Source organism: Eutrigla gurnardus (assembly GCF_963514095.1).
Source record: "Eutrigla gurnardus genome assembly, chromosome: 22".
NCBI lineage: Eukaryota > Metazoa > Chordata > Actinopteri > Perciformes > Triglidae > Eutrigla > Eutrigla gurnardus.
In genome coordinates, this window is record NC_139933.1 from 7676081 (window position 1) to 7701217 (window position 25137).

At 46.0% G+C, this 25137-nt stretch overlaps 1 protein-coding gene across 14 annotated transcripts in view; it reads left to right on the top strand.

Moving 5' to 3' along the window:
• The window catches only part of tcf7l2 (transcription factor 7 like 2), an 85705-nt gene that overhangs the window by 32999 nt on the left and 27569 nt on the right, over nt 1-25137 (top strand). For 9 of the 14 annotated variants that reach the window (XM_084040581.1, XM_084040585.1, XM_084040575.1 and 6 more), the window contains exon 5: nt 3857-3916. The exons of the other annotated variants lie outside the window; for them this stretch is intronic. In XM_084040581.1, the coding sequence (XP_083896707.1) occupies nt 3857-3916 (60 nt within the window). The remainder of the gene's footprint in view (nt 1-3856; nt 3917-25137) is intronic. 14 annotated transcript variants of the gene reach the window in all.

Below are 25137 nucleotides of genomic sequence, written 5' to 3' on the forward strand. Positions count from 1 at the left end.
CCCCGCGTTTTCCACGACGTGTTCCCCTTATCAATAAATCGGCCTTTAAACGGTAGTTTCTTTTTGTTTACGAATGCGAAGAAACACTCAGGCACCTTGATCCCTCCCTGGCTAGCGGGCTGCATCGGCAGTGATAAGAAGCCGTCGGATTGGCCGGCTAGATAGCGGCAGTCTGAAGCCCGAGTGACCCTGAGACAGTTGAAACAACAATAGGACGATAGCGAGAGATAGAGGGGAAAGATGGCTGCAGAGAAAGCCTGTTTGAAAGTTGTGGCTGAGGAGTTGGACGGGGGGGCGGAGTCGAGGCAGAATACTGGAGGATCGGCCGAGAAAAGAGGAAGTGACCTCACGCAGGCCGGTCGTTCCGAGGGCACGCTGTATGCCCCTGTTTACCATGCCCTCAAAGGGGGGCCACGCAGGACCCTTTGAAGCGCCTGACCGCCCCGCAGGCAGCCTCAAAAACCTGCCGCCGCTGAACTTTTACGCCATTGGCTGAAAGTTATTCAATATTTATCCGCCTATTGATGTGTATTTTTTGAGGGAGGGCGTCCAAGCAGCATTTTTTATGCCACACACGGCTCCTGAGGGGAAGATCATACAAACAAAGTCCTTTTACTTTGTCAACTTTTTCATTCAGATTAATTTAACTGGACGCTGTGGTGTCGGGAGAGACTTTGTGGACGCTGAGCAGGAAGTAGCTAAAAAAGCTGGTTTATTGACACATTTATTTGGTGGTTATTGCATTCTCCTAGTAACGCAGCATACCAGACTGTTTTGTAATTTTAGACTACTTAACTACTTAAAGTGTGCGTGTGTTGACAGCATCAACAACAGTGCAGTAAAGGACTCAGCAGGAGTTGTTGTTGGTAATTTCATCATGACATCATTTGGCTGAAAGGTATTAAAAACATCTCATCACACAGTCATTTGACCAAATTTTTTTTTTTTTTTTTTTTTTTTAAGTTTTGTACATAACAGCTCCTCTAGTTTGAGATATACTACTAATAGTACTTTTTTTTAAAAAGTAAGTAATTCTTATTGAATCCTGTTTCCTGAATTTCCCATTCTGGGAATTGGGGCAGAAAGATGCAAATGTTAAGAGCATATACACACACAAACTACGTTCCTCACATTCACGTGCACACACACACACACACACACACACACACACACACACACACAGCCTTAGAGTCTAGAGCCTAGCCCTGCTCGAACAATGTCTCCATTGTTTTGTGGGCTTTCACTGGCAGCAGGGGACGGCTGGAGTGTTAACCATTTCCCAACTGCGCCTCGCTGTGTGTTATTGTGTGTGCGTGTGTGTGTCGGAGGTAGTGAAGCATGGGCACAGGGACGCAGAGAGAGGGAGGGCACTCGCTCCAAGTGTATGGTAATTAGTGTGGAGGAAGTGATGGAATCTGGCCATTTTTTATGGCCCCGCAAGACCTCCCACCTTAGCCTTTACAACCACTGAACATGCTTATTTTATTCCCCCATTCAGTCTTGGTTCTCTGAAGAATGTGTACTGGAAACGAGGCTTTGTGAAAAGAGCTGACGAGTTTTTGATATTGTAAGAAAAACAGAAAGGAAAAAAAAACAGAACCGCGTCTTCGCCGAGCATTCAGAAAAAAGACACACCACAATGACTCTGTTGATCCCAACAATGGGCCAACGGACTGGATGGGCATGTTACTCTAGGTTTGTGGAAAAAAGACAGAAATCCAGGATCACATTCGGCCCCCTTCCCGGACGGCGTCTCTGTCCGTTTTTTTTTTTTTTCTAGAGGAATGGGGATAAAGGGGGCTTCCTGAGGTCTGAATGGGCCGTGCACCTGGGTTAGCCAGACAATCGCCCTGAACTCTGGGATGCCATGGCCTCCTCAGCTGTTAATGAGCGGCCCGTGGTCAGCAGGCACCACCCACACTCTGTCCACAGGCTTTACCTAGGAGGCTTTCTCCACCCTGACTTATGCCGACCTTAAGCCGCTCTTGCCCTCTGCACTTTAAGCCTTTTTCTCCCAAATAACCTCTCCCCCGCTTTTGTCTTCTTTCTGTGCATGCATCCATCCGCCCTTAACCTTTTGCTGCAAGAGCTCACATCGCACACATTTATTTACTTGTTGTTGTGGTCACTTTTGGAATACAGGATTCACATCTCTAGATTAAATTCCCAGAAATTGATATGGGAACCTTTTTACGATTTTAGCCGTATCGCCCAGTTCTAACTGGGAAGGCGATCCAGACCTCAGATAGAGACCATTGTGCCGGTCAGCTGTCGCTCACTGTCTTTCTCCAGACAAGACGTGTCGTTCAGGCGGGGGGGGGGGGGGTCACGCTTACATCATCGGCTCGGGGCCAAAAATCCGAGGCTGCCGAGACGTGGCGTCAGGCCCCCGGGAACCGTGACAATGATAATGAGAGCACCTCGGTCATTGTGTCTGTCCGGCAGTCTGGACGGCCACTCATTCCCACAGACAATCCACTCAGTGTTGGCTTAGTCAGCAACACACAAAAAAAACCACAACAATGACGGAAGAGTCTTCCCGACTTAAGCTCCTACACATATCAAGTTACCTGATTAAATAATGAGTCGTGAGGGGCCGATCGACCGCAATCCAAATTGTCAAATTCATGTATTGAATGTGTGAAGAACATTGTTTAGCAGCATCAAACATTTTACTGTAGTCAATGTGACCAGCAGCTTGTTTTGTATTGTCTGTGTGTGTTTGTGTGTGTGTGTTTGTGTGTGTGTGTGTGTGTGTGTGTGTGAATTTCTCTAGGGCATTGCGTCTGTTTTCCCTGCTGTGTTATTTGACCGTAAAACAACCCCTGTGAACTTAAGCTACCCCAGGGAATGTGTGACTCTGTGTTGGACATGCACATTTCAAAAATACATATTTGTATCTGTACGTGTGTGCGCGTGCGTGTGTGTGTGTGCGTGTGTGTGTGTGTGAGTGTGTTTCACCAACAACCGCAGTGCTCACCGTCTAGCTGTTACGAAAAAGTTATCTGGCTGGCCCCGGGGTCAAGCACAAGTACAAATAGAGCCCAGTGATCTCGCTGCAGAGCAGGCGACCCAGAGCCCTTCAGTAAACTAAACGCCCTGTTGCGTTTTCCCTGCATGTTCTGAGACTTCCACTGCCGTGTCCTTTTCTTCCTTTTAGGAAATCAATAACTCCCCTTCCTTTATTTTCTTCCTCTTTCTTCCCTTCTCCTGTCCTCCCTATCACCTTCTGACATCGCTCAGAAAGATATGAGATCTGAATCTGTTTGCTCTTAGGAGCAGTAGGTAGTTAACCTCTGAAATCCCTCTTCCTCTTAAGACATTTGAGCAGAGAAGTTAGCAAATCACAATTTTAGTGCGCCTAGTTAATTCATAAAAAAAAAAAAAAAATAGCATGACTGCTCTGGGGACCAGGCCACTTTCTTACTCTCTTTTTAACCCTTCATTACCCCGTCTGAGGGGGTCATCATCAAATTTGCGCCCCCAGAGCGATGCCATGTTCTACCAAAGTGAAATACTGTTCTAACAACCCGCCAGCCAGTTACCGACCAGTGCAGAGCCAGTGTTCCCCCGTTCTACCCGTGTCAGATTAATAATAACGGGGCCAAACATGCACCCAGGAGAACGCTGAGCCAGCAGAGACGAGCTAGTAGTTTAAATAACTCAAAAGACAGGGGATGCATTTCCAGGGAGAACACGTTTTCTTTTGCATAAAAAAAACCTGGTTTCCGGCTATGATTGTCTGTGTGTGTGTGTGTGTGTGTGTCTGTGTGTGAGAGAGAGAGAGAGAAAATGAACGAGAGATGGAGAGCTGATATAATTGTGTGACTTGGGAACGTCCATCTTTGCCTTTCAGGGGCCCTTCTGCTGGGAATTCCCCGGACAGTCAGATCTGAGCCTTCACCAATTTCATTTGGTGAGAGACCTTTGAATTCCAAAAATATCTTGTTGGATTTTTTTGGCTGATTCCACACGCAAATTAACAACTGATAACTTGATGATTTTTACAAATACACAACATGATGAATGAATAACCTAAATTCTGGTGATGATGATGATGATGATGCTGATGATGATGCTGCTGCTGCTGCTGATGATGATGATGCTGCTGTGTTGTGCTTTGTGCTGTAATTCCCGTGCTGCTGCTCTGTTGCTGGTGTGGTTTTTAATGTGTGAAATGTCAATCAAGGTGATGGGATATTTTGTAACGTACGTCTCAAGTGTTGTACGCCGAGCTGGAGTCGAGGTGTTTTCCTCTCCAGCTTTGTTTGCTTTTGAACTCACTTCTCTGTGTTAAGGATTCTGTTTGCCTTCTTTATTTGCCTTGTGACGAACCGGTCTTGGTTTCTGGATCGTACTGGTTTAATGACAACATCCTCTTTAGCTTCGGGAGCACATTGTGGATGTATTTGGTTTGAATTACCCTACGGTCCACCAGCGGGAGAGGAAAGGCGGTCTGTTCTCTTGTTTGTGTATCTTTTGAGAAGCTGTTTTTGCCTTCTTAATCGACAGCGTCTGTCCGAATGTGAGACGGGCGGATAGATGCAGCAAGACACACACACACACATGCACACACACACAAGATTTGGCTCAGAGATGACCTAACCTTAAAGTGACGTAACGCCTCTAATTCCAAATAGTCCAGATTCTTCTGTCATTGTCCCTTTAACTCTTTCGTTGCTGTGAAGTGGAACTTAAAGGACTTTCCTGCTCCTTAAGCCGTGTTCTGGTTTGCTTCCGTTATGAAACCCAAAGGGCAGTTTATTAATCTCCTCAGAGGCGACCGGGGCTCAGTGGATTGCCTACTTGAGTTGTTTGCCTAATCAGCTGCTTGTTGATTTTTATTTATTTATTTTTTGCATACTCTGCAGGGCCTTTGTTGCCAGTAAATAACATGAAAAATAGAAAGAAAGAAGGTAAATCATGCTTTATCGTGCAAATAGTTATTAATATGACGGCGTGGTCTTCCAGGATTAAAAGCAACAACAACAACCATGCCTGATAGCATGTCATCTTGTGCCTGCCTCCTCTCCCTCACTCATACAAGTGTCTCTGCTGGAACTTGTTTGACGAGGTCTGGCAGGATCACCGTTGGGTGCGCCCGTCTCTCTCCGTGTGTGTCTTACAAACACACCTTTGTCTACAGCGTATATACGTAGTACGGTTGCGTCTGAGGCGTGACTTTGAGGTGTCGATGACAGGCGGTCGGGAGCTGGGTCAGGTCAGGTTATCGCTTTTGCGTGCGTTTCTTTGCGTACGGCGACGTGAACTCGTTAAACCCCCGGAGAACGGAGCGAGGAGATTTAAAAGAAAAACAAACAAAAAAAAGTAAAAGCTCTTAAGAGAGATGTGGTAATCCTGATTTGGCAATAGTTCATTTCCGCTAAGAACCAGGATCAAGGTTCAGAAGTGTTAAATGATCTAATATCCGACGAGCCGCTCCTACGAGTCGCGACGGTCGAGTGCACCCGTCATGGCGACAGATCCCCCCCCCCCCCCCAAGATAGCGCCATCGGCGGCATCAGGAGCGACAACGGACTCCCTACGCTACTGTAGGAACACTGGAGGCCGTTTCACAGGGAAACTTGTTTTGACAGAACTCCAGGTGTCTCATTGTTGGGGCTGGCATGGTTCAACAGATTTACCAATTAGCACTGGGCTGAGGGCACAGGAAGGGTGGGAGTGGAGGGAAGAAATGAAGAGGGGGAGGAGGAGGAGGAGTTTCTGATTCGGCCATGGTGATGGAATGAGTGTTTGAGTGAGAGGTGCTGGTAGGTGTAGAGGGAGGGAGGGGGGTTGTGACCATACGGAGGCAGGCTGGAGTAAGGCGATCCGTGACCTCCTTTTTTTTCTCCCCCCCTCCCAGCAGCCGTATAGAAGGGGCTGAGGTTTTAGCTTAGCCACAAAGAGGAGGAGGGGGGGGTATGTGGGAAAAGAAGAAGGGGGCAGGAGGGCAGCTGAGGGAAAGGGGGGAGACCCATGTAAACTTTTTATTTTAACTTCTCAGGTGCACACTCAATAAAGCATATTGTGTAGGTCATTTGTTATGGATAAAGTGCAGACACTCGATCACACTGCCTGGCCCCGCTCACACACACACACACACACACACACACACACACACACACACACACACACACACACACACACACACACACATCTGTCTGCAGGAGCGCCGGTTTGTTTTTTCTCGCGAGTTCCCCCTCGGCTTGTTGTTCTCGGGCCGGTGCAAGGCGGAATCGTGTGGGATTAAACACAATGTTATTACTCTCGCTAACCCTCTTTGTTATTCCGCAGAAATATCTGCTCCCTTTTCCAGGAAGTTTGGAAGTGAACTTTGGAGAGCGGGGTGAAGTGATTTAGAGAAGATCCCCAAGGGGTGGCCCCGCAGAATTTAGAGTAGTGTTTTTTTTTTTTTTTTTTTTAGGCTCTCGTGTCGCCGACTTCGATCGCGCGAAACGGCGCTCACGTGCTGCAGGTACGTGAGCGCCGTGACATCCGCTTCGTTCAGACTTTTATTTAAGGTGTGGGACGTAAGTCATCATGGCAGCCAATCGTCACCTCAGCTCACAATCCAGTCGATGCTCTACGCTAGACTTTATGGTTTTCTAATTAAGTCAAATTAGACCTCCTGGGCATTGACATGCCATTATAAGACTTTTAATATAAAGCATTGTTGTGAACTTGACCTGGATTCGGGAGCACGACTACTTTGAGTAACGCTTGAAGCCTAAATATTTCTGCTCTTACCTTTGCTGACACTTGTGGGCTCCCAGTGCAGCGCCAAGATCAATCAAGACCCGAGTATTAAAGCATTCCGAAGAGCCGCATGCACATCAAAGCAATCAATAATCAGAAAAGCAATTAACAGTCGTAACCACGAAAGGTTTTATTAGAAGCTCCAGCTCCGGTTGTGTGACTCGGTGTTCTATACATATGTAGGAGCAGCTTGTGATTGAGAGTGATGGAGACGGCTGGAGATAAGGACTGGAGGGGAGAAAGATGGCGGAGAATATGAAGCCCCGCCAAATTCCCCAAAGGAACAAATCACAGTTATGGATGAATACACTGTCACAGTCAAATCTGAGCTGTGTGTGTGTGTGTGTGTGTGTGTGTGTGTGTGTGTGTGTGTGTGTGTGTGTGTGTGTGTGTGTGTGTGTGTGTGTGTGTGTGTGTGTGTGTGTGTGTGTGTGTGTGTGTGTGTGTGTGTGTGTGTGTGTGTGTGTGTTGAAGGCGGTGGAATGCTGAGTGATTCCAGAGAGCACTTAAGCCGCCTCGAATTCAGTTTTCCTGTTCCCGCCCGCGTTTCTAACAGGAGAGGGGCTTTTCTTTGGAGTTTGCGAGGGTAAACACGGGGGTATCTGCTTTCTGAGTCATTTAGCATCGTCCTCCGTCACCTTCCTCATATATTCCAAACAATGTTTTCAGGTTTGTCGGGCCAGCCCCCCGAACGAGACTAACCCCCCCAATTTATTTGATTTCGTTCCTCTTGGCAGTTCCACTGAAGACCTATCTGAACTTTTTCGAGGGATTTTTGTTTGGCTCCTGCATTGATGTGCGTGTTGTTATTTTTCTTCTCCTCCGTCTTCTGAGTGTGTGTGTGTGTGTGTGTGTGTGTGTGTGTGTGTGTGTGTGTGTGTAGTCGACGGCGCCCGAGTGCCAGGCCCTGCTTTTGTCTCGGCCCAGGGAAGGAATTTGATGTGAGACTTATTTTCCTCCCCCCAGTCGGTTTCTTTTGAGCATATTCCCCTCCGTACCTGTTTTTTTTTTTGTTTGTTTGTTTGTTTGTTTTTGTTGTTTTTTTCCCCCCTAATAGTCCTGGAAGTTTGGGACACTTCTTTGAGGCAGGTGACGCCGCGATTTGACTGCTCATCGCATACCTGTGCAGGTGCGCACACGCTTTCGTATTTACTTATCCAGCCGTTCCCGACAAAAAATGTACTCTAATTGAACGGCCTGTTAAAACGTCAGTGAAATCAGTCATGTAATAGCAGGCGGGAAGTGTGATGGGGTGAAAAGGTGACCTGGATTCCACGAGATTAAGGAGGATCATCATACTTTTTGGATGTAGGGAGAGACGGCTCAATCTTGGCGGTATATGGGAGTTGTTGTTTTTTTTTTTTATGGGAGAAACTAATGTGTCAGACCCGCTTTTTTCCTCATCAGCGAGACGCGCCGTGGCACTGGCCAGACGTCGCCTGCGAAAAAGATGCGGAGAATTGCATGCTGGGAAAAAAAAAAGAATAAACAAGCCTGTCACCAAAGTTGGGGAAGAAATCCTTAGTGCAGCGCTACTGTCAAGAAGCAGCTTCCATTTCATACATTATTAACATTACCTAAACGCATTATTTGTGTATTTATTCATTCATTTGTCTTGTTAACATCCTCCCGGAGTAAGATAAACAGCGCGGCCAGACTGGCTGTGTGACAGTTGTGCGCGAGAGAGATTTGAATAAAAAAAGACGCCCGGGCGGCGTGATTGGAGCGAGACAGGAGCGGATTCCGTGGACACCAGACTTCCTCTCCAGGCTCATTAAGGGACAGTAAGGCGATGATGTCGAATCGGCACGCACTTTACCGGCCTGCCTTTCCCTTTGAACAGCGTCGCCCTCTTATCTGCAACATGCTCTGTTCCTCCATAACAAGACGCTCCCGCTCCCCGTGCACACACACACACACACACACGCACGCGCGCTGTCTGTCTCGCCTCCCTCGTGCACACACACACTGCCCGCACACACACTCTTCATACTTATTTAGTTTGTGTAGACAGAAAAACTCTTAAGTATGTGGCTTGTCCACAGAATTTTGGCAGCTTTTGTTGTATTTTCTCCTACGCTATCGGGAAGAGAAAAAAAAAAGCTTGGTACTTGTTTTTTTTTTGTTTTTCTTTTCTTCTGCACAGACATCACAAATGGATATTTTAATTGGAACTTTTGGCACTGTCTCCATCTTGTGTTGGAATGGCAGACAAGTGAGTGGCTGGCGAGGCCGGGGCCCGGCTGATTGGTGTGTAGCGAGGCGTGCCTAAATCAACTGGCAGCATGAATAGCTCGCTTGATTCTCACTGGCATTCACTGGAATCCATTGCATTTTTTTTTATTTTTTTTTTTTTAAACAAGATTCTTTCTTTGGATAAAGTCTAGAATAACCAACAAGGGAAAGAAGAGAATACCTCTTGCCTCCTTGAAGCATGACTTCTTTTTGTTTCGTCGGTGCAGTTTACTCGCCTTTATGCCAGCTCACTTTTTTGGCGCTTTTGTAATGTCAGAATAAATTGGCCAACCGGTGTTGTTGCTGCATCGCAGCCGCGGAGTGATTCCCTCTTACAACTTCCATGCAAAAGATTTTTGAAATGCTAATGCGCTTGTAATAATGGAAATAATCAGGATACCATAATGAATTAGCGTTGCACTCTTGATGTTTTTATTTTAAAGTCTGCTAACTCAAAGCATGTGGTAAGCCAGTTAGGATTAGCGAGGAATGACAAAAAAAAAAAAAACTGATGGAATCAGCTCTGAAGATATTTAAAATATCTGCTTTTTTGAAGTTGACATTCAGTCAGTCAGGAGTTTGTCAGGACTCTGTTATGCACCATTGTGTTTGGACGCCTTAAGCTGTTGCAAGGGCTTGGAGAAATAGTGATGTCATACTTGGATGTTCAAGTTCAAGCTTGATGAGTGAAGCAAATTAATGATACCAGGCTGGTAAAACATGATAAGACAGAGGTGATAGTAACCTGGTTAATGCTCAATATGGTTTTGGATTTCATATTTCTATACCTTTTTCAGGAAGCAAGTTTTCTCCCAATTCCACATTTTTATTAGATGAATCTGCAGACGGCACCACGGAGCAGTTTAATCATTCATGTGTGTCTTAGGTGGATTTTTTTTCTTAAAAAGGAAATATCCATTTCCTGAATTCTGGGAATTGAAAGCGAATAGATCACCAACCCCTAAAATGACATGTTGGACCTGACTCCTGCTCCGGTGGAAGCACACTCCGGCTCCGCTGCAGCAGCTAATGCAAACCACATGCTCGAGCTGCGTATCTGCATAAGCACACACCTGTTTAAACTGTGGGCAGTCGTTTTCTGTTTCTTTTTTTTTTAACCTCAAATGGTAAATGCAGGCACACTCACTCGCCAGAGGCAGAGCAGCTGCGGAGCCGGGTCAGGTTAGAGTCATTGTAATCCTCCTTGACATAATGTGGTCCTTGTGTGTGTGTGTGTGTGTGTGTGTGTGTCTGTGTGTGTGTGTGTGTGAGAGAGAGTGTGTGTGTGTGTGTGTGTGTGTGTGTGTGAGAGAGAGAGTGAGGAGGAGAGAACAGGAGAAAGATGTCATGTGTTTGTGTGATTTGTATACTCACAAATAAGTGTGTGTGTGTGTGTGTGTGTGTGTGTGTGTGTGTGTGTGTGTGTGTGTGTGTGTGTGTGTGTGTGTGTGTGTGTGTGTGTGTGTGTGTGTGTGTGTGTGTGTGTGTGTGTGTGTGTGTGTGTGTGTGTGGCAGTGGGCTGGTAGTCAATGCTGTGTAATTACCTGGCTGTCTGCCACTGAGCCCCGCTGGTGCAGAGACAGACATGGAGCTGTGTCTTACACAACGTAAGGCAGTTTCCTTCAGTTTGGGGTCTGGACACAACATGGGACCTCTTGAGACGAGGTCCCGGTGTCGGGGGGGGGTTTCTCCAGACCAAATATGTATATATTTTTTTCATAGTGTTTAAGTGTATCTTACTTCGATTTAAGACATTTGCTTCCTTCATGTTGTTGGAATAAAACCGCCAACAGAACTAAATCACAGAAGAGCTTAACAACTTGTAAATGCTGGGCTCATAATAAAACTAGGACTGCAAGTCGTATTCATACCAGACAATAAGGAATCCGGCCAATCGGAAGCCAGGAGAAGCCACGTGACGGATTTACAGCAGTTGGCATAAAGAAGTCAACTGATATGTGCGTTGCCAGTCACCGTGGGAACTGATATGTCGCTCCCCCTACCTGTGAGGGCCGGGGTCCCGGGTGCACGTGGCACAGGAGCGGCGTACCGCGGTGTCAGCCTGCCTCTCCCGCCATTTCAATTGTTGTACCTCCTCAGCCTTGATATGAGCAAAATGGGAGGCCTCGGCAGAACCTGGCACTTCAAAGGCTACCTCCCCGAGTCTTACAAGTTGCCTGTCTCTTTGGAGGAGCGCGGGCTTCGGAGAGCCAGAGAAGGGGATTGGAGAGGCGGTGTGGATTCCCGGCTGGAATGAGTTTGATGGGCTAATTGTAGCCCCCAGTGGACACAGCCACACATCACAGAGGGCCGGCAGAGCAGAGAGCTGGAGCTGGAGCTGCAGTGGCTAGAAAATACTCCAGCTAGCTTTTCCCCCTTTCCATCTCTGGATTTCTGCTCTCTGGTGCCTTTTGATTTCAGCATCCTGTCCTGGGCGAAATCGATTTTTTGGAAATATTCCCGACATATATCACTCTAACTGTTACCTCATTTATTGTGCTGCACATTTCAGTTCCCTCTTCCTCGGCTCTGCAAACCTGCCAACCCTCTTGAGTAGTCCTGCCCATCTTTGTGTTTTCTCACAACAAGCCTGCGATTTCTTCTTTTTTATTATTTTTTTGTGTTCTGTGATGAAGCCGTAGGCCTAATCTGCTCAATTCCACAATCTCCAACAGGAATTGACAATTTCTCCAGGCGATTGCGCACATTAATGATGCGAGCGCGCCGGGGAAGCCTTGACCGGAGTGCATGTCGGTCATTATATTTAATAAGCCTTCTGACCGCGCCGAATCAGAGGCTGAAACCCCAACACAATGCATAACCAATCAACGTACTGCACAGACAAACTCACACGATCCAAGCAGCGTTACGGAGCAGCTCGACTGTAGCGCTGATCAAAAAGGCTCTCCGCAGCTTTGAATCGTTTTTTTTTTTTTCTTCTTTTCTCCCCCATCTGCATCAAAAAGAAATCAATAGCTGAAACTTTTGAGCACATGTTTCAGTCCCCCCCCCCCCACTTCCCGAATGCCCGTTTGGCAGTTGCACATTATGCCACGAGAGTAAAAGGCGGTTAAAAGGAGAACGGCACAAGGAGATGACACCAGCGAGGAAGCAGCTCATGTTGGGCAGGGCCCTGGTAGGGAGAAAATCAATGGGAGGTAACGCTTCCATACACGGAAACGGCACAATGGGAGGGAGAGGAGGGAGTAAAGATTATATATATCATTTTCTTTTTTACTGAAAAATGATGCATTTGTTTTACCCAGGGAGAGAAAAAACAAAGACGAGTAGAGGGAGAGGGAAAAAAAAAACGCTCTTCTGAACATCTTTTTGAAAAAAAAAAAAGGAAAAGCAAGTTCTTTGGTGAGGTTGAGTTGTGTGGTTAAGGTTTGTTTTATCCAACTGTGCGGAAGCGTGTGTAGCTGTCTTTCAGGTCTCTTTTTAGTTGAGGCGCAGAAAGAGTACTCATGGCATGTTCAAGGGCACTCAGTGGACACAGATGCCCTGCAGGAGGCGGAATTATGAATACAACATGAGTAAACAGACACCTACATATACTATTAAAATAGTACGCCTGGTATTCTTTCGCAGGAGAGAGCCTTTAAGTCGTAATTTGAGCCGGTCCACAGCAGTTCGACCTTACGCTTCTGGGGGTCATCGACAAAGACTTGTGAAAAATCTGCTTTAATTTGCCTGATAGTCAAATGATTTGCACATTGGTAGTAATGTATTCCTGTGTGCATTCCTCCGAATACATTTTAGTATTCAGTTTAGCGATAAAGGATTTTTTTCTCTCTTTTTTTTTTTTTTTTTTTTTTTTTTTACACAGCAGCTGTGAACAAAGAACACAATGGCGCACAAACTCGAAACACAATTCCCGAAGCCTGAGCCTTGAATGGCATTCAGGCTTCACTGTGACTGAGCGAACCCATTCAGTGGGAGTACGCTGGCGGTTTGAGAGAGATGGTATCAAGTTGCCTGCAGATGGAGGTCAGTGTGACTGGCACAGTTGGCACCTTGGCACAGCGGCGGCGTGCTGCAGCACTCAGCGCCGCAAAGGATGCGTCGACTGAAGGGGAGCGGGGAGGGGGGGGGGGGATGACTGGGGAGCGGAGCGTTTTTCTCACTTCTCCCTTCTTTTATTGTCTGCGCTTCCTGTTTTGAAAGCCATTAAGGAGCAAATTTCCTCACAGCGAGAGGGGAGATGAAAAGGCCCGGTCTTTTGAAACGTGTCCAAGCACAAATGTGAAAAAGAGGGGGAATGATAGCTATCTGTAAACATCTCTGTCGAGGGGTCGACGGAAAAGGAATTGTGAGGGAATGATACATTCATTTGCGTCCTTTTTTTTTTTTTTTGATTCGCTGATGAAAGAGATGCTGGGTTTTTTTGTTCCAAGCCAGCTGTATTACTCTATTCACAACCACACTAATGTATCAGGGCAGGCTCACATAACTACACAGCCCCCCCCCCTCCCCTCCCCTTCCGAAAATGCTTTGTGACATCTGCATCCACACATGTCTGCATTCACTGCAGCCAGTGAGTATTTATAGACTAGTTGGTTTTGTCATCCATTGATCCCCTTCAGGTTCTCTGATCCCCAAAACTGTCCTTTAAAGAAGCGTTTATGTGGCATCATAAAGGTATTTGAACTGAGAGCACCCGAGGTTCCCTGCAGAACCTGACCTGGTTGTGAAGACTTCATCCGGCCCCCCCTTGGCAAAATCTTTGTTTCCGAGTCCGACACCGGTAGCACCGGTTAGTCATTTCGTCTGTCGCAGCTGTCATTTCTGTTTAGTATCCGTTCGGTTGGCATGCAGCATATTTACACCGGTTTCCCCCTTCAGTGGCGCTTGCCTCCTCAAGAGGAGCAGTGGCTCGGTGCTGCAGACTCTCCTCCCCCCCTCCTCCCCTACCCTCACTGCCCCCGAGCCTGGCCAGTCTGTGCCTCTTAATAAAACCGACAGGCTCTAATTGGGCTTAATTGCACCCTTCGGGCGTCGTCAAAAGGAGTGTTGCTAAACAAACTGCAGGGTCTGCGAGCAGGCCAGCCTAGTCTACAGCAGCGCATTGGCCGCCGAGCTCACGCCCACTGTGCATGCGTCCAAAAATGTTGTGTAAATGCACGGTATACATGCGAGTCTATATAACAGCGCTGGGAGGAATGTGCATGAGCAAGCATGAAATGTAATTGCATGGGTGTATGTGCGCTGAGGTCGGAGGGATGTAGCAACCGTTCATTCCTCGCGCCGAGCCAACGGAACAAGAGCTCACAAGTCTGAGAATCTTATGCATTCAAGCAGGCGGCGTCACCTGACTGTGAACCTCGGCGCGCTCCCTGCCGGTAAATCGACACCGACAGTAAAACAGAGTGCGTCTGTGTCTTTGAGGACGTGTCTACAACTCTAGGTGTCAGAAAAAGCCTTTTAAATCCCCGTTATTATGAAAGAAAAAAAAAACCTCCGCCAAACAAATCCCTGTCTGCTTTTCAGCAGTATAAGCAAAAAAAAAAAAAAAAAAAGACGAGGTTGCGCTCGACATCCCAGCAGCACCACCTCCTGGTTGACGGACACGGGGCGACCAGGATGTCGGCTCCCGTTTCCGAAACGTGGGTCTAATTCGGGGAGGCGGGGCAGACGCTCGCCGCATGGGCCTTGGCAGGGGTCACTGAGCACAATCGATGTGGAGCTCCAGATGCGATTGAGTCATTGAAATGGCAAAGCCTAACCCGCGTGTGTGTGTGAGATGGAGAGTAGGCGGCGGTGACCCCTAAAGCTGCGACCCGCAAGGAAAAAGGAGATAATCTTATTGAGCACAGCGCTGTGCTAAAATTCTTCTGGCCATTTGTTCCCCCCTTTCCACCCTCTGAGCTATTTACTCATTACAGCCTTTCACAGCCTGTTAGTCCTCCCAAGAAAGAAAAAAAAAAAAAAAGTTTTCGGGACTTGTTTCGAAAAAGGCATACGGCTCGATACGGAAAACGCGGGGAACGAGGCATCCACGGTGTTTTTTGTCCGGAGCTTAAAAGCCATGTAATGATGCAGCGGCTGGGCTGGAGGCCCCGTAAATACTGGAAGGGCCTCATTTCGGTGGCCTGCTGCTGCTTCGGTGACTGACTCGCAGACTCCGTCACCCCTTCTTTTTAGGAAAAGAGGCCGAGCACATAATTAAGATATACAGCCCAGCGTGGACCGAATATATAGACTGAAAATATAGAGGAGCAGACCAGTCGGGCCTCAATCACAGCCTGCGGTTTAGTGTTTGGCTGCAGACGGTGCCCAGACCTGTGTGTGTGTGTGTGTGTGCGTGCGTCAGTGTGTGTGCGTGCGTCAGTGTGTGTCTGTCTGGTTGTTTGCGTTTGTGTCCGAGCAGCATGCTATAAAAGGCTGGTGAGTTGAGCCATAGCCTCTCGGCGTGTCGGGGTCACAGCGAGCCAAACTGTAGCAAACACGTACCCATGCTCTACGTGGGTATTCTGTTTGTTTGTGTGTGTGTTTGTGTGTGTGTGTGTGCGTGTGTGTGTGAGATGCAAACCCCCGCTGCCTGACCCGAAGTTCTCCTCCCCGTTCCGTCTCCGTATTCATCCCAGTAGCAATATATAATCCTGCTGTCGGGGGCAATAGTGTGTATCTGAGAGGACGCATCCTCCTGCTCCTTGACTTTGCGCCCGGTGTTCACACACACACACACACACACACACACACACAGACATGCACACTTTGCCGCCTCAGTCGTTTCAGTGCTTTGTCACTCTCTAATGATAACTATCCATCAATGGTAGGGGCGTCGCCCACGGAAATGAAGATGGATTGAATTAGCGCTGAGCGCCACCGGCCACCGTATTGTGGCGGCAACCCGTAATTACACTGTCAGGACCGTTGAACCCCCCCCCCCCCCCCTCGACGAGACACTGAACTTAACACATTTGCACCAGTGTTGATTACAAGGTCTCCTAGTCTGGGCAGATTCACATCATGTAGTTCCTAATAGCAAGTGAAAGGCCCCAGTCATTTGTGGAGGATTAGTGCACCGCAGTGTGTGTTTGTGTGTGTGTGTGTGTGTGTGTGTGCTTAGCAGCGGTTTCCCCCCACGTTGAGTCAACCGCAGTGATTGATTTGGAAGAAAAATGAAAGAAATGGCAGAAGTGTAATCATTTTATAGAAGTTTTGAAGTGCATGTGTTAAATTATCGGTGCTGTATAAGACATTGGAGGGTGGCTTAGGTCCTGGATGTGTTACTACCTTCGAGGGACTACTTTTCTGTAGGGTTCGGGTTAAAACATTAGGGTTAGGGTTACTTGATGATGAGCTACAATGCTTTAATTCTCCCTTTCATACTTTTGCAACTTCGTAAAAGACATTTAAATAATTAAAACGTAAGTTTCTTTTACCTCCCAAAGTGAAAAGTTTGTTTCAGATTAATTAAACATTTTATGCATGTAGTATTATTTTAATGGCAGATGTGCGACCACAGTAACTTGCATAAATACAGCGTCCAGCTTCATGGAGTTGCAGTTTTTTATTTATTTATTTTTTTACAAACAAACCTTAGAAAAAGTATTCGGCTGGTAATTAGCTTCCAGGTATCTGCAGAAAAACACTGCTGTATTTATGGTTATGAGGAACAGGACATTTGCGTTAATTCTGAATGGGAGCTGACATTACACCGTTGGTCTTTGAAGAAACACAACACAGATAGCGTGTTTTTGCAGCGTAGGATGGCGAAGGCAAACGCAACGAGCACAAACAACCAAACTCGTCCTCCGCCGCCCTTCCCCTTCTACCTCCCCACTTTCTGTGGGAAATGAAAATTGGGCTGAAGTGTTTGTTATTAAACACGTCCGGGGGAAAACTCTAGGAAATGGACTTAATTTCATATAGAGGCACATGACTCGGAGGATCTTAGCGAACCAATTAACCTCACCCCAGCTCATTAAAAACTCTGCTTTCATGGCCAGGAGCAGCGACTCATCCACTAACACGGGACATGAAAGCGCAAATTTGTCCATCCAAAACTCTTAAAAGTAATTGGAAAGGTAGATACGAAGGGGCCGGTAATCTGGTGACACAGCCTAACTCGAGTGAAGTAGGAAACGGAGGTGATTATTGAGAACGCGGATAATCTCCGACGGCTGAGTTGATGATCAGCTCTGGAAAGGGCGACGGTGTGTGCGGTTGTTTTGTTGAAGTTGCCCCCGTGGGGTTAAGGCAATATCACTCAAGGTCACCACATGGTTGAGGGGCAGCCCGAGCGCAACGGCAGCTGGAAAGACCCGAAACATCTACTTCCACATGGTAGAGGTCAGTTCACTTAGGGCCCAAATGAGCGCCAGGGGAGCAGTAACTATATATTACCAAACGTATTGTTGATTTTCTGGAAGACATTTCCTTGGAAGCACATGGGAGATTAGTTTTCCTGTTTTTTGGTTGCATTCATAAACTCCAAACCTTTGTTGCCTGGTTGGTTTTCTCTTCCGATCTCATTGAAAGTCCATTTCTGTCACCTAGCAAGGACATTAATATTAGTCCGTATTAGTCCGGCTTTGTTTTCCTGCTCACAGGCCTTCCGTCGAAACGATCTAATAGGTTAATGGCATCGGGAGAACGCAGTTCTGCTTCTTTTTTCTTTTACTCGTAAAGCCGCATTCAAACAACCAATCTCTCTCGTCCGCATCAAAAATAATTACGGCGAGATAAAACAAATTTGACCATTTTCACAGAGATCTAATCTGAAGCCGGGGCTGTGAGAGCACACGGGGGGAGATGATCAAATCCCTGCTTAATGGAACTGATCAGTGCTGTGTGTTCAACATTCAGCCGACAGCCATATTACACGTGCATCTCTTGGTTTTTTCTCTGCGTTTAGCATGCCGGCTTCGTCCCTTCAGCCTCTTTAGAGCAGGAATTAGGGTAGGAATTACTTTTGGCATTCATTTTTTTGAATCTTTTGTCTCGAGGTCAGGATGGCGATGACCTGGGAGCGTATTGGTTACAGCCCCGTCGCTCCATGCGTTTCCACCTCCCTTTAGCTAGCAAAATCGGCATCCGAAATCTGATTAGCCTCCATTATAAAGAGTGATATTTTCATCCCGCCGATTCTCGGCACTGCGTCAGAGCATTCGGCCGCTTTAATGCCGGGAAAGGCCTGCTCTTCTGACAGATAGTAGATATTCCCAACATCACTTGTTTGGACATTTCTGTCTTTCGTGACATGGAATAAAAGACGGGCAAGAAAATAAAAAGCAACTAAATAATGTCAAAAGATCAGAAATCAATGTGCCGGAGGAACGTGATCCGCACGGCTCCGTGTGCGACCGACCCCCCCCCCCCAGACCCACCCCCCATCGCATTACGAGTGTCTTTCCGCAGCCACTAAAGTTGCTTTTGTTCACCCCCTCGGAGATGTAACTCAAGCATGAGGAAGCCGTCTGACAATGTTTGGATATCGGCAAAAAATAGCCTCTTACTTAAAGGTTACTGGCCGAGGTTTATTGAGTTACACGTTCATCACCGGGAGGCAGAAGAGTTGAGGCATGAGAGAGCTTCGTTAATGTGTAGGTTTTGTATTTCACGTGTTGATGTAACCGTGATGTGGAGGAGCAGGAAATGATCAATGATGGCTGTGGATGAAATGGTAGTTTCGGATGGAAGTCGGGGTTTTGAGCAAAATGTACATAAAGCTATTAAAATCATTTGTTGGGAATACATTTTACGATTGCAAATTGCACAATTTCTATTTCTATATATTTCTTTCTTTAGGCAATGCAGTCTTAATTGTGTTGATGTAAAGAGAATACAGGATTTTTTTTAATCAGAAAACATTTTTAATTAGTCGTTAAAATTGTCCTATTATTTGATATAATTTACAAAAAAAAAATAAGGACCTTCTGACAAAGCAAACACAATGTGATAATACATTTTGAATAATTGAATGCATCTGTAAATTAATGATTAATCCTTATGTAAAGATTGATGAATAGAAAAAAACAACGTTTTTCCTTTACGGTGTTTTTTAATTCTTCTGATCTGTTATAGCTCCTCTTGTCGGGTAAGAATAGATACTGCATTTATCATCGTCATCACAGTATTTTTGTTAAAGCTGTAGGTCGCTGGCAGGCTACTCTATCGCCCCCCCTTTTATTCCCCAAAGAAATGTTGGACTCCTTTTAAAATAATTTTTGCGGGTTACTCCAGAGGTTACACTATAGGGTTTCAACTTCTGTGGGAGTTGTGATCTGTTCTAATGAGAAAAAGAAAATGCAGCACCACAATGCTTTGTGTCACCCACTGAGGCTGAGAGATAGACACAGGATTAAAAAAAGAGAAAGAAAGAAAGAAAGGAGGGGGGGGGGGGGGGGGGGGGGAATCAATTTCTGGACATTTCTAGGAGATAAATTTAATTTCTTTGCTATTTGGAGGTCCTCTTTGAAAACGCAATTGTAATGAACACATTCAAAACTGGAGAATAGATTTACCCTCGGCTTCAAATAAGTCGGCGTTATCGGACTCTGTCATTCGCTCCTTCCCATTTTCGAGCTGCTAATTGATGTTTTTGATGTCGGCGAGAAAATTGAAGAAAATGTCATGTGTGAACCGGCGCGGAAGTTAATAAGATTGACTTCGTTGACTGAATTCACAATGAGCGAAGGAGAGGCGTGTAATGGGGACCGCTGCGAATTCGCCCGTCCATCTGCCGAGGGATGAAATCGACACCTAGACCGAACGGGGCCCGTCGAGGTCGATATGGAGGGATGGAGCCCCCCCATAAAAAAAGAAAAAAATGGGTTTTGATTTTGTTTTCCCACTGATTGGAGTGCATAAGCAGCTGTTTTTCCAGAGGGCTCCCGCCCCGACCCGGGGCCCGGCTTTTTTTTTTTTTCGGCGGAGTCGTCTCCCGGGGCGGCCTCCTTCCTCGCTCCCAACAATGCTCGTTCTTAATGCTGTTTTGAGTCTGAAAAGCCACCGAGCTCGACAAAGGTTAGATTAAGATTTGGCCAAAAGATGCACCGATATCAGTTAGGGTCATTGCATATGCTTGGCCGATGTGTAACAGAGCCTGAACTTAAATCCCCTTAAATAAAAGGATAGAAGCACCACCGGGGTCGCTCCATCTTGAGCCATTTATCGGGAGCTGGCTGAAAGCCAGACGTAGCCGATTCACGCCTCATGTTTAATTTTCTCTTTAAGGGAATTTCATCGAATAGCGTGATTACTCGTTGGAATTGACCGAATTTACAGATTTTTAAAGAAAATCTACGCATCATTCGTATACAAATATGTATTTGCCGATCGACATGAACGTAAAGCGCGATGGCGTCTGCGTTTTTTAATTGGTGTACGGATTAGCCGAGTTTGGTTCAGTGCTTCTGATTATTTTTCCTGGCCTAAAGGGGGCTGAGCTAAACCCTTAATACGGCCAGTACCCCTAAGCGCTCTTCTTTTTGAAGACTCCAAACAAAAAAAAAAAAAAGTGGCCTCTGCTAGCGTTCGGCCCTCCGAGGATCGTGGATAAGGGACATTATTCTCAGACTAGGCAATTAATTCCGCTGGCAACGATCGGTTAGAGCTTCTTCCCCCACCGCCCCTCCAAATGCCCTCCTCTCCACCCTCCACTCGCCATTTGAAATGCTAACACAATGAAATATTTTTCTATTGGTCCGTGTCCCTCGGCTAAGCCACCGCCGCGGGCGAAGAATTTCATCGACTGATGAGACCACAGGCACGCCCGATAAAAAGGTTAACTGTACGTGACACGCACTCCAAGTAGCCCGCGGTACCTTGAACTCTCAAGTTCTGTAACTTTTATTTGACTTTTTTATTGTTTGCGAGGCCGGGTTTGTTTGGCCGCCAAGGCTGCAAAGGAAGCCCTTTTTTTTTTTCTTTTTTTTTTCTGCATTACTGAAAAACGAGGATAACGTGACGAGTTTCTTTTTATTAAGCAATTTCCTTGTTTTCGATTGTGCTTTTCCGGGGCGACGGCGCGTTGCAGACGCGTTTCTTTTGTCTGCTGATTATTTGACGGCTTTTCTTTTTTTTTTTTTATTATTCATAAAAAAAAGGAAATGGGCTATAATCAAATGCAATGCCTTTCAGATGATAACTCGGGGTGGGTTTATCCATGTAATGCACTGTTTCGGTACGATTGAGGAATTCGTTCGTTGAATGCTGTGAAATGGATTAAAAAAAAAGAACAATTTGTATTTGTGTAGAAACGTTAATTTTATTATTTTTTAAATAAGACGAAGCATTATCTTTCATTTGCATTTCCACCCTACACGGCGTAGCATCCGCAGCCCATTGTGTCAGATTTTTTTACAATAGGGAGGCTAGAATAAAGAAGAATCCAGGTTGGCACCATCTCTTCCACCTTCAGGGATAGGTAGACTGCCAGAGAGTGGGAGGAGGATTCCAGGCTGTTTTTAAATTGTTGGTAAAAGATATATGGGCACAGAACAGGTATGGCTGTTGCAGTACCCCCAACCCCATCTTTTCATGCACACACAAACACACTTGCACATACACCGTACACACACACACACACACACACGTGGGGAGTGCTGTGCGAGGACTGAGGCAGGTGGCTCCCCATGGCTGCAGCTTCATGACAACATGCCATTAGAAATAGCAGGCCTGTTGATCAATCCTGCCGACATGACAGCTTCGCCGCGAGGCCTGGCTCTTTGAGTGCCGACGCCGCGGCAGCTCCCTCTCCCGTTTCTCCCCACTAATTGGTGAAGGTTTCTCTTATATATGCTCGTGGCACAGGGCTTTTTTTTTTCTCCTCCACCTCCTCCTCCTCCTTTTCTTCTTTTTCTCCCTCTCCCTCTTTTTTTTGTTGCTTTTTTAGCTTCTTTTTCCCCATCCATACCCCCACCGCTGCCACCCATTTTTATCTCTTTCTCTCTCCCTATATATATATATAATATATATATATATATATATATATATTTTGTTTTTCATTTTAACATTGTCACATTGGAAGTGATAACTTTGGATGAGATTTTGCAAGTGGGTTGAGTAAAGGGATGTGTGTGCCGCGGGCGCTGTTCGTTCTGTATTTTTTGCGGGACTATTGGAGCTGGGATTTGACATTGACTCTAGGCAATGTGCATCAGCACCAGATACACAATGGGGATCATTCCAGAACAAAAAAAAAAAAAAAAGTAATCTTTGTCAGGTGAAATGAAGGAGAAACTAGACCCTTTTTTTTTAATACAATTGCAATTTTCTAATTGCATGGTTTATTTTAGATCATTTAAGCAAGGCCGCTACATAAATACTACATCCATAATTAAGTGACACTGTGTCATTTACGTTGAAATTCATTTTTTTTTTTGGGAGGGGGGGGGGGGGTTGCTTTTCACAAACGGCTGTGTTGCAGAATCCGCGTTTTGTGTTTATTTGATTCATCGCGTAATCCCTTTCTTTTCTCATCAAACAGAATTAAGTTGAAAATGTCAAAACAATTGTCAGGAAATGGCTGCGCGTTGCTCGCTGACTTGTCACGCCGCCGCGTTCTAATTCCACCCGCGATTCTCCGCCGCATCACTCTTAAACGCCACCCACTCTGAATCACTCCCTGCTAAATAAATGAGGGGGGGGGGGGGGGGAGATAAGCACACATTAAATGTTTAACTGTCTCGCATTTGTCATCTGTTTTACCCCTCTTAATTAAACAGACGCAGCTTAGCGCCGGCACTCCAAGTGCAGACACACACACACACACACACACACACGTGAGCACTGGAGCCTGAGCGCAAACACTGTCCTGCCGATGATTAATTTAGCCGTTAATATTTATTTTACTCCGTCCTGCTAAGTTAGCAGCTCAGTGGAGGGCGAACTTGAGATTTTAGTTCCTCCGTCTTGTAGCGAAAATGTGCAGGAAAGGATCTATTTTTTCCTTTCCTTGTTGTTGTTTTTGTAAATTTATCCCACAGTGGCTTGAGCTCATAAGAAAGGGAGAATTCTGTGGGCCGGTTGTGATTCGTGTCTGCTCCAGTATGTGCTGCGTGTTGAAAACATTAACTACTACCTCCACCCAGTGGCACAAAATGAAAAAAAAAAAAAAAAAACAGAAGAAGGCAGGTGTGATTGGCAGCACACAGCATTTAATGTATTGGGAAGACTTGCCTTAAGCAAAGAGGGGGATGTATTCACCACACAATAGTGCTGCTATCTCCCACTCTGCATTGTCTCTCTCATCGCCGACCTTATTACATGCCGTATTTGGCATGAAGAATCCCCCTTCTTATCGACACTGAATTTTAATGCAAGCGGCGCTCACATGGCCGCCTCGTTCTTAGTCGTTGTTTTGACATCATATTGCATTTTCCCCGTGCGAGTGTCTGGTTTATTATGTCGTGGTGAATCAGAAACAGAGATCTGTCTGCAACTTTTGCTGACTGCCTCTGTTAAAATAAAAAAATAAAATGCAGGCGTGGAGCCGGTTTCTCGGGGGGCATCGGCGGACGCGGGGAAAGGGAGAGCCGCAGCTCGGGGGCCCGGGGTTTGAGCGCGAGAAAAAGAGAGAGGAGTGTAGAATTGGGGGGTTTCCTCTGAAGCCCCCTCTCCAGATCCGAGGAGCAAAGAGGGGGGGGATCAAAGTGGCTTGTTTTATGTGGCTGGTGTGACACTTTGAAGTCTCCGAGTCACCTACAGCACTCACTTCATCAAGTTCACTGGTGTCTTAATAGCAGATCAATAAGTTTCAAAGTCAGAGAGTTAATTTGATACTAGCGCTGATGTGATCACGCTGGGCCACGGAGCCCGGCCGCCCTGCTCCCTCTCGTCTCTCCCCCCTCACCTAGATTGGACCTGTTTTAGACTCTCAACTCAAATTAAAGCCGGCTGGATTCTGTGTTCGGTGCCCGTTTTCATAAACAGCCTCGTGTGAACGCTCAATCAGTGTCGGGACAGTAAAAAAAGGCATTTTTTTAATTAGGAATATAAGGTGCAGCATTCCTTCGTAGCCGTTTGACTGATTTTTAAGAATTTATGAATATGTGTGTATTATAAAGGCATCATTTGTTTTAATGTGAGTGAATACAGTCCGAGCTGTGAAGCAGATGTTTGATTCATTATTTTATTTTTCTTGCTCAAAATGATAATAATAATATTATATTATAAAAATTAATGTAATAAATCAATTGGAATTTATATTTAACTCCATTCGAATTTTATTCCATTTATCATTATTTCCTGCTCAATTTGATCAAGTCTCATTGTGGGATCCTGTTAATATCTATGTTCAATTAAGTTATTAATTTTCACAGCAAAGACTGTATGTTTGTAGACATTTAAGTAAATGGATGAAAAATATAGCAAAATTGATATCTAAAGTTTCTTATGTGAACGGAGCGCTGGAAATGAAATTTACTGATAAATGCCGACGGCTTTTTGGAGATCGGAAGATTCTGAAAAACGGGAGCGCTTTCTTATGCGCGCTATTCACTTTCAGATAAAAAGGGGGCTGCGCCATCTGTATTTGGTTCTGTGACACCGGTGATCCGGGTGAGGCTGGATCGGCACCCGGAGAACAAAAGGCCAATTTAGTATGTTCATCTAAGGGTTGCTAATGGTATTAGGGAGCCGACAGGGTGGTCGGCAGGGGCCCGGCGCTCCAAGGTGAGCCCGCAGCTTGACCCCCACACTCACACCAATTCACTGCGCTGCTGGCATTAGTGCCCCACATCTGCCATTTTTTTGCGCGCCCCCCCCCCCCCCTCATTGTGATTCCCTTTATTTTTGTAGTTGTATTCTTCAGAAAGGTCCAAGTAGAAAATAATTTAAAATTTGACCCGAATGAGATTTGTGCATGCGGCCGCTCCTCCGACAGAAATCATTGAACGGAGAAAACTAATCGGATAATTGTGGGGAAAATAGGACGGATGCTGCTTTCGAGGCTCGGCTCTGCGTTGCTCAGAATGTGTGAGAAAAGAGAAAAGGGTTTTGCTTTTTTTAAATCATGCAAAAGACACAATGCTGCTTTGGGTACAGAGGAGTGAAGATGATGGCGTGTCATCTGCTTAATTTTTCAAGACAGGTACCGGTAGGAATGCTTTTTGCTTCAGATATTTCCGATACGAGAAGAGCTTTATATTTATTAAACCGTTCCAGGAATAGTTTTCAAGGGGAGAAATTGGA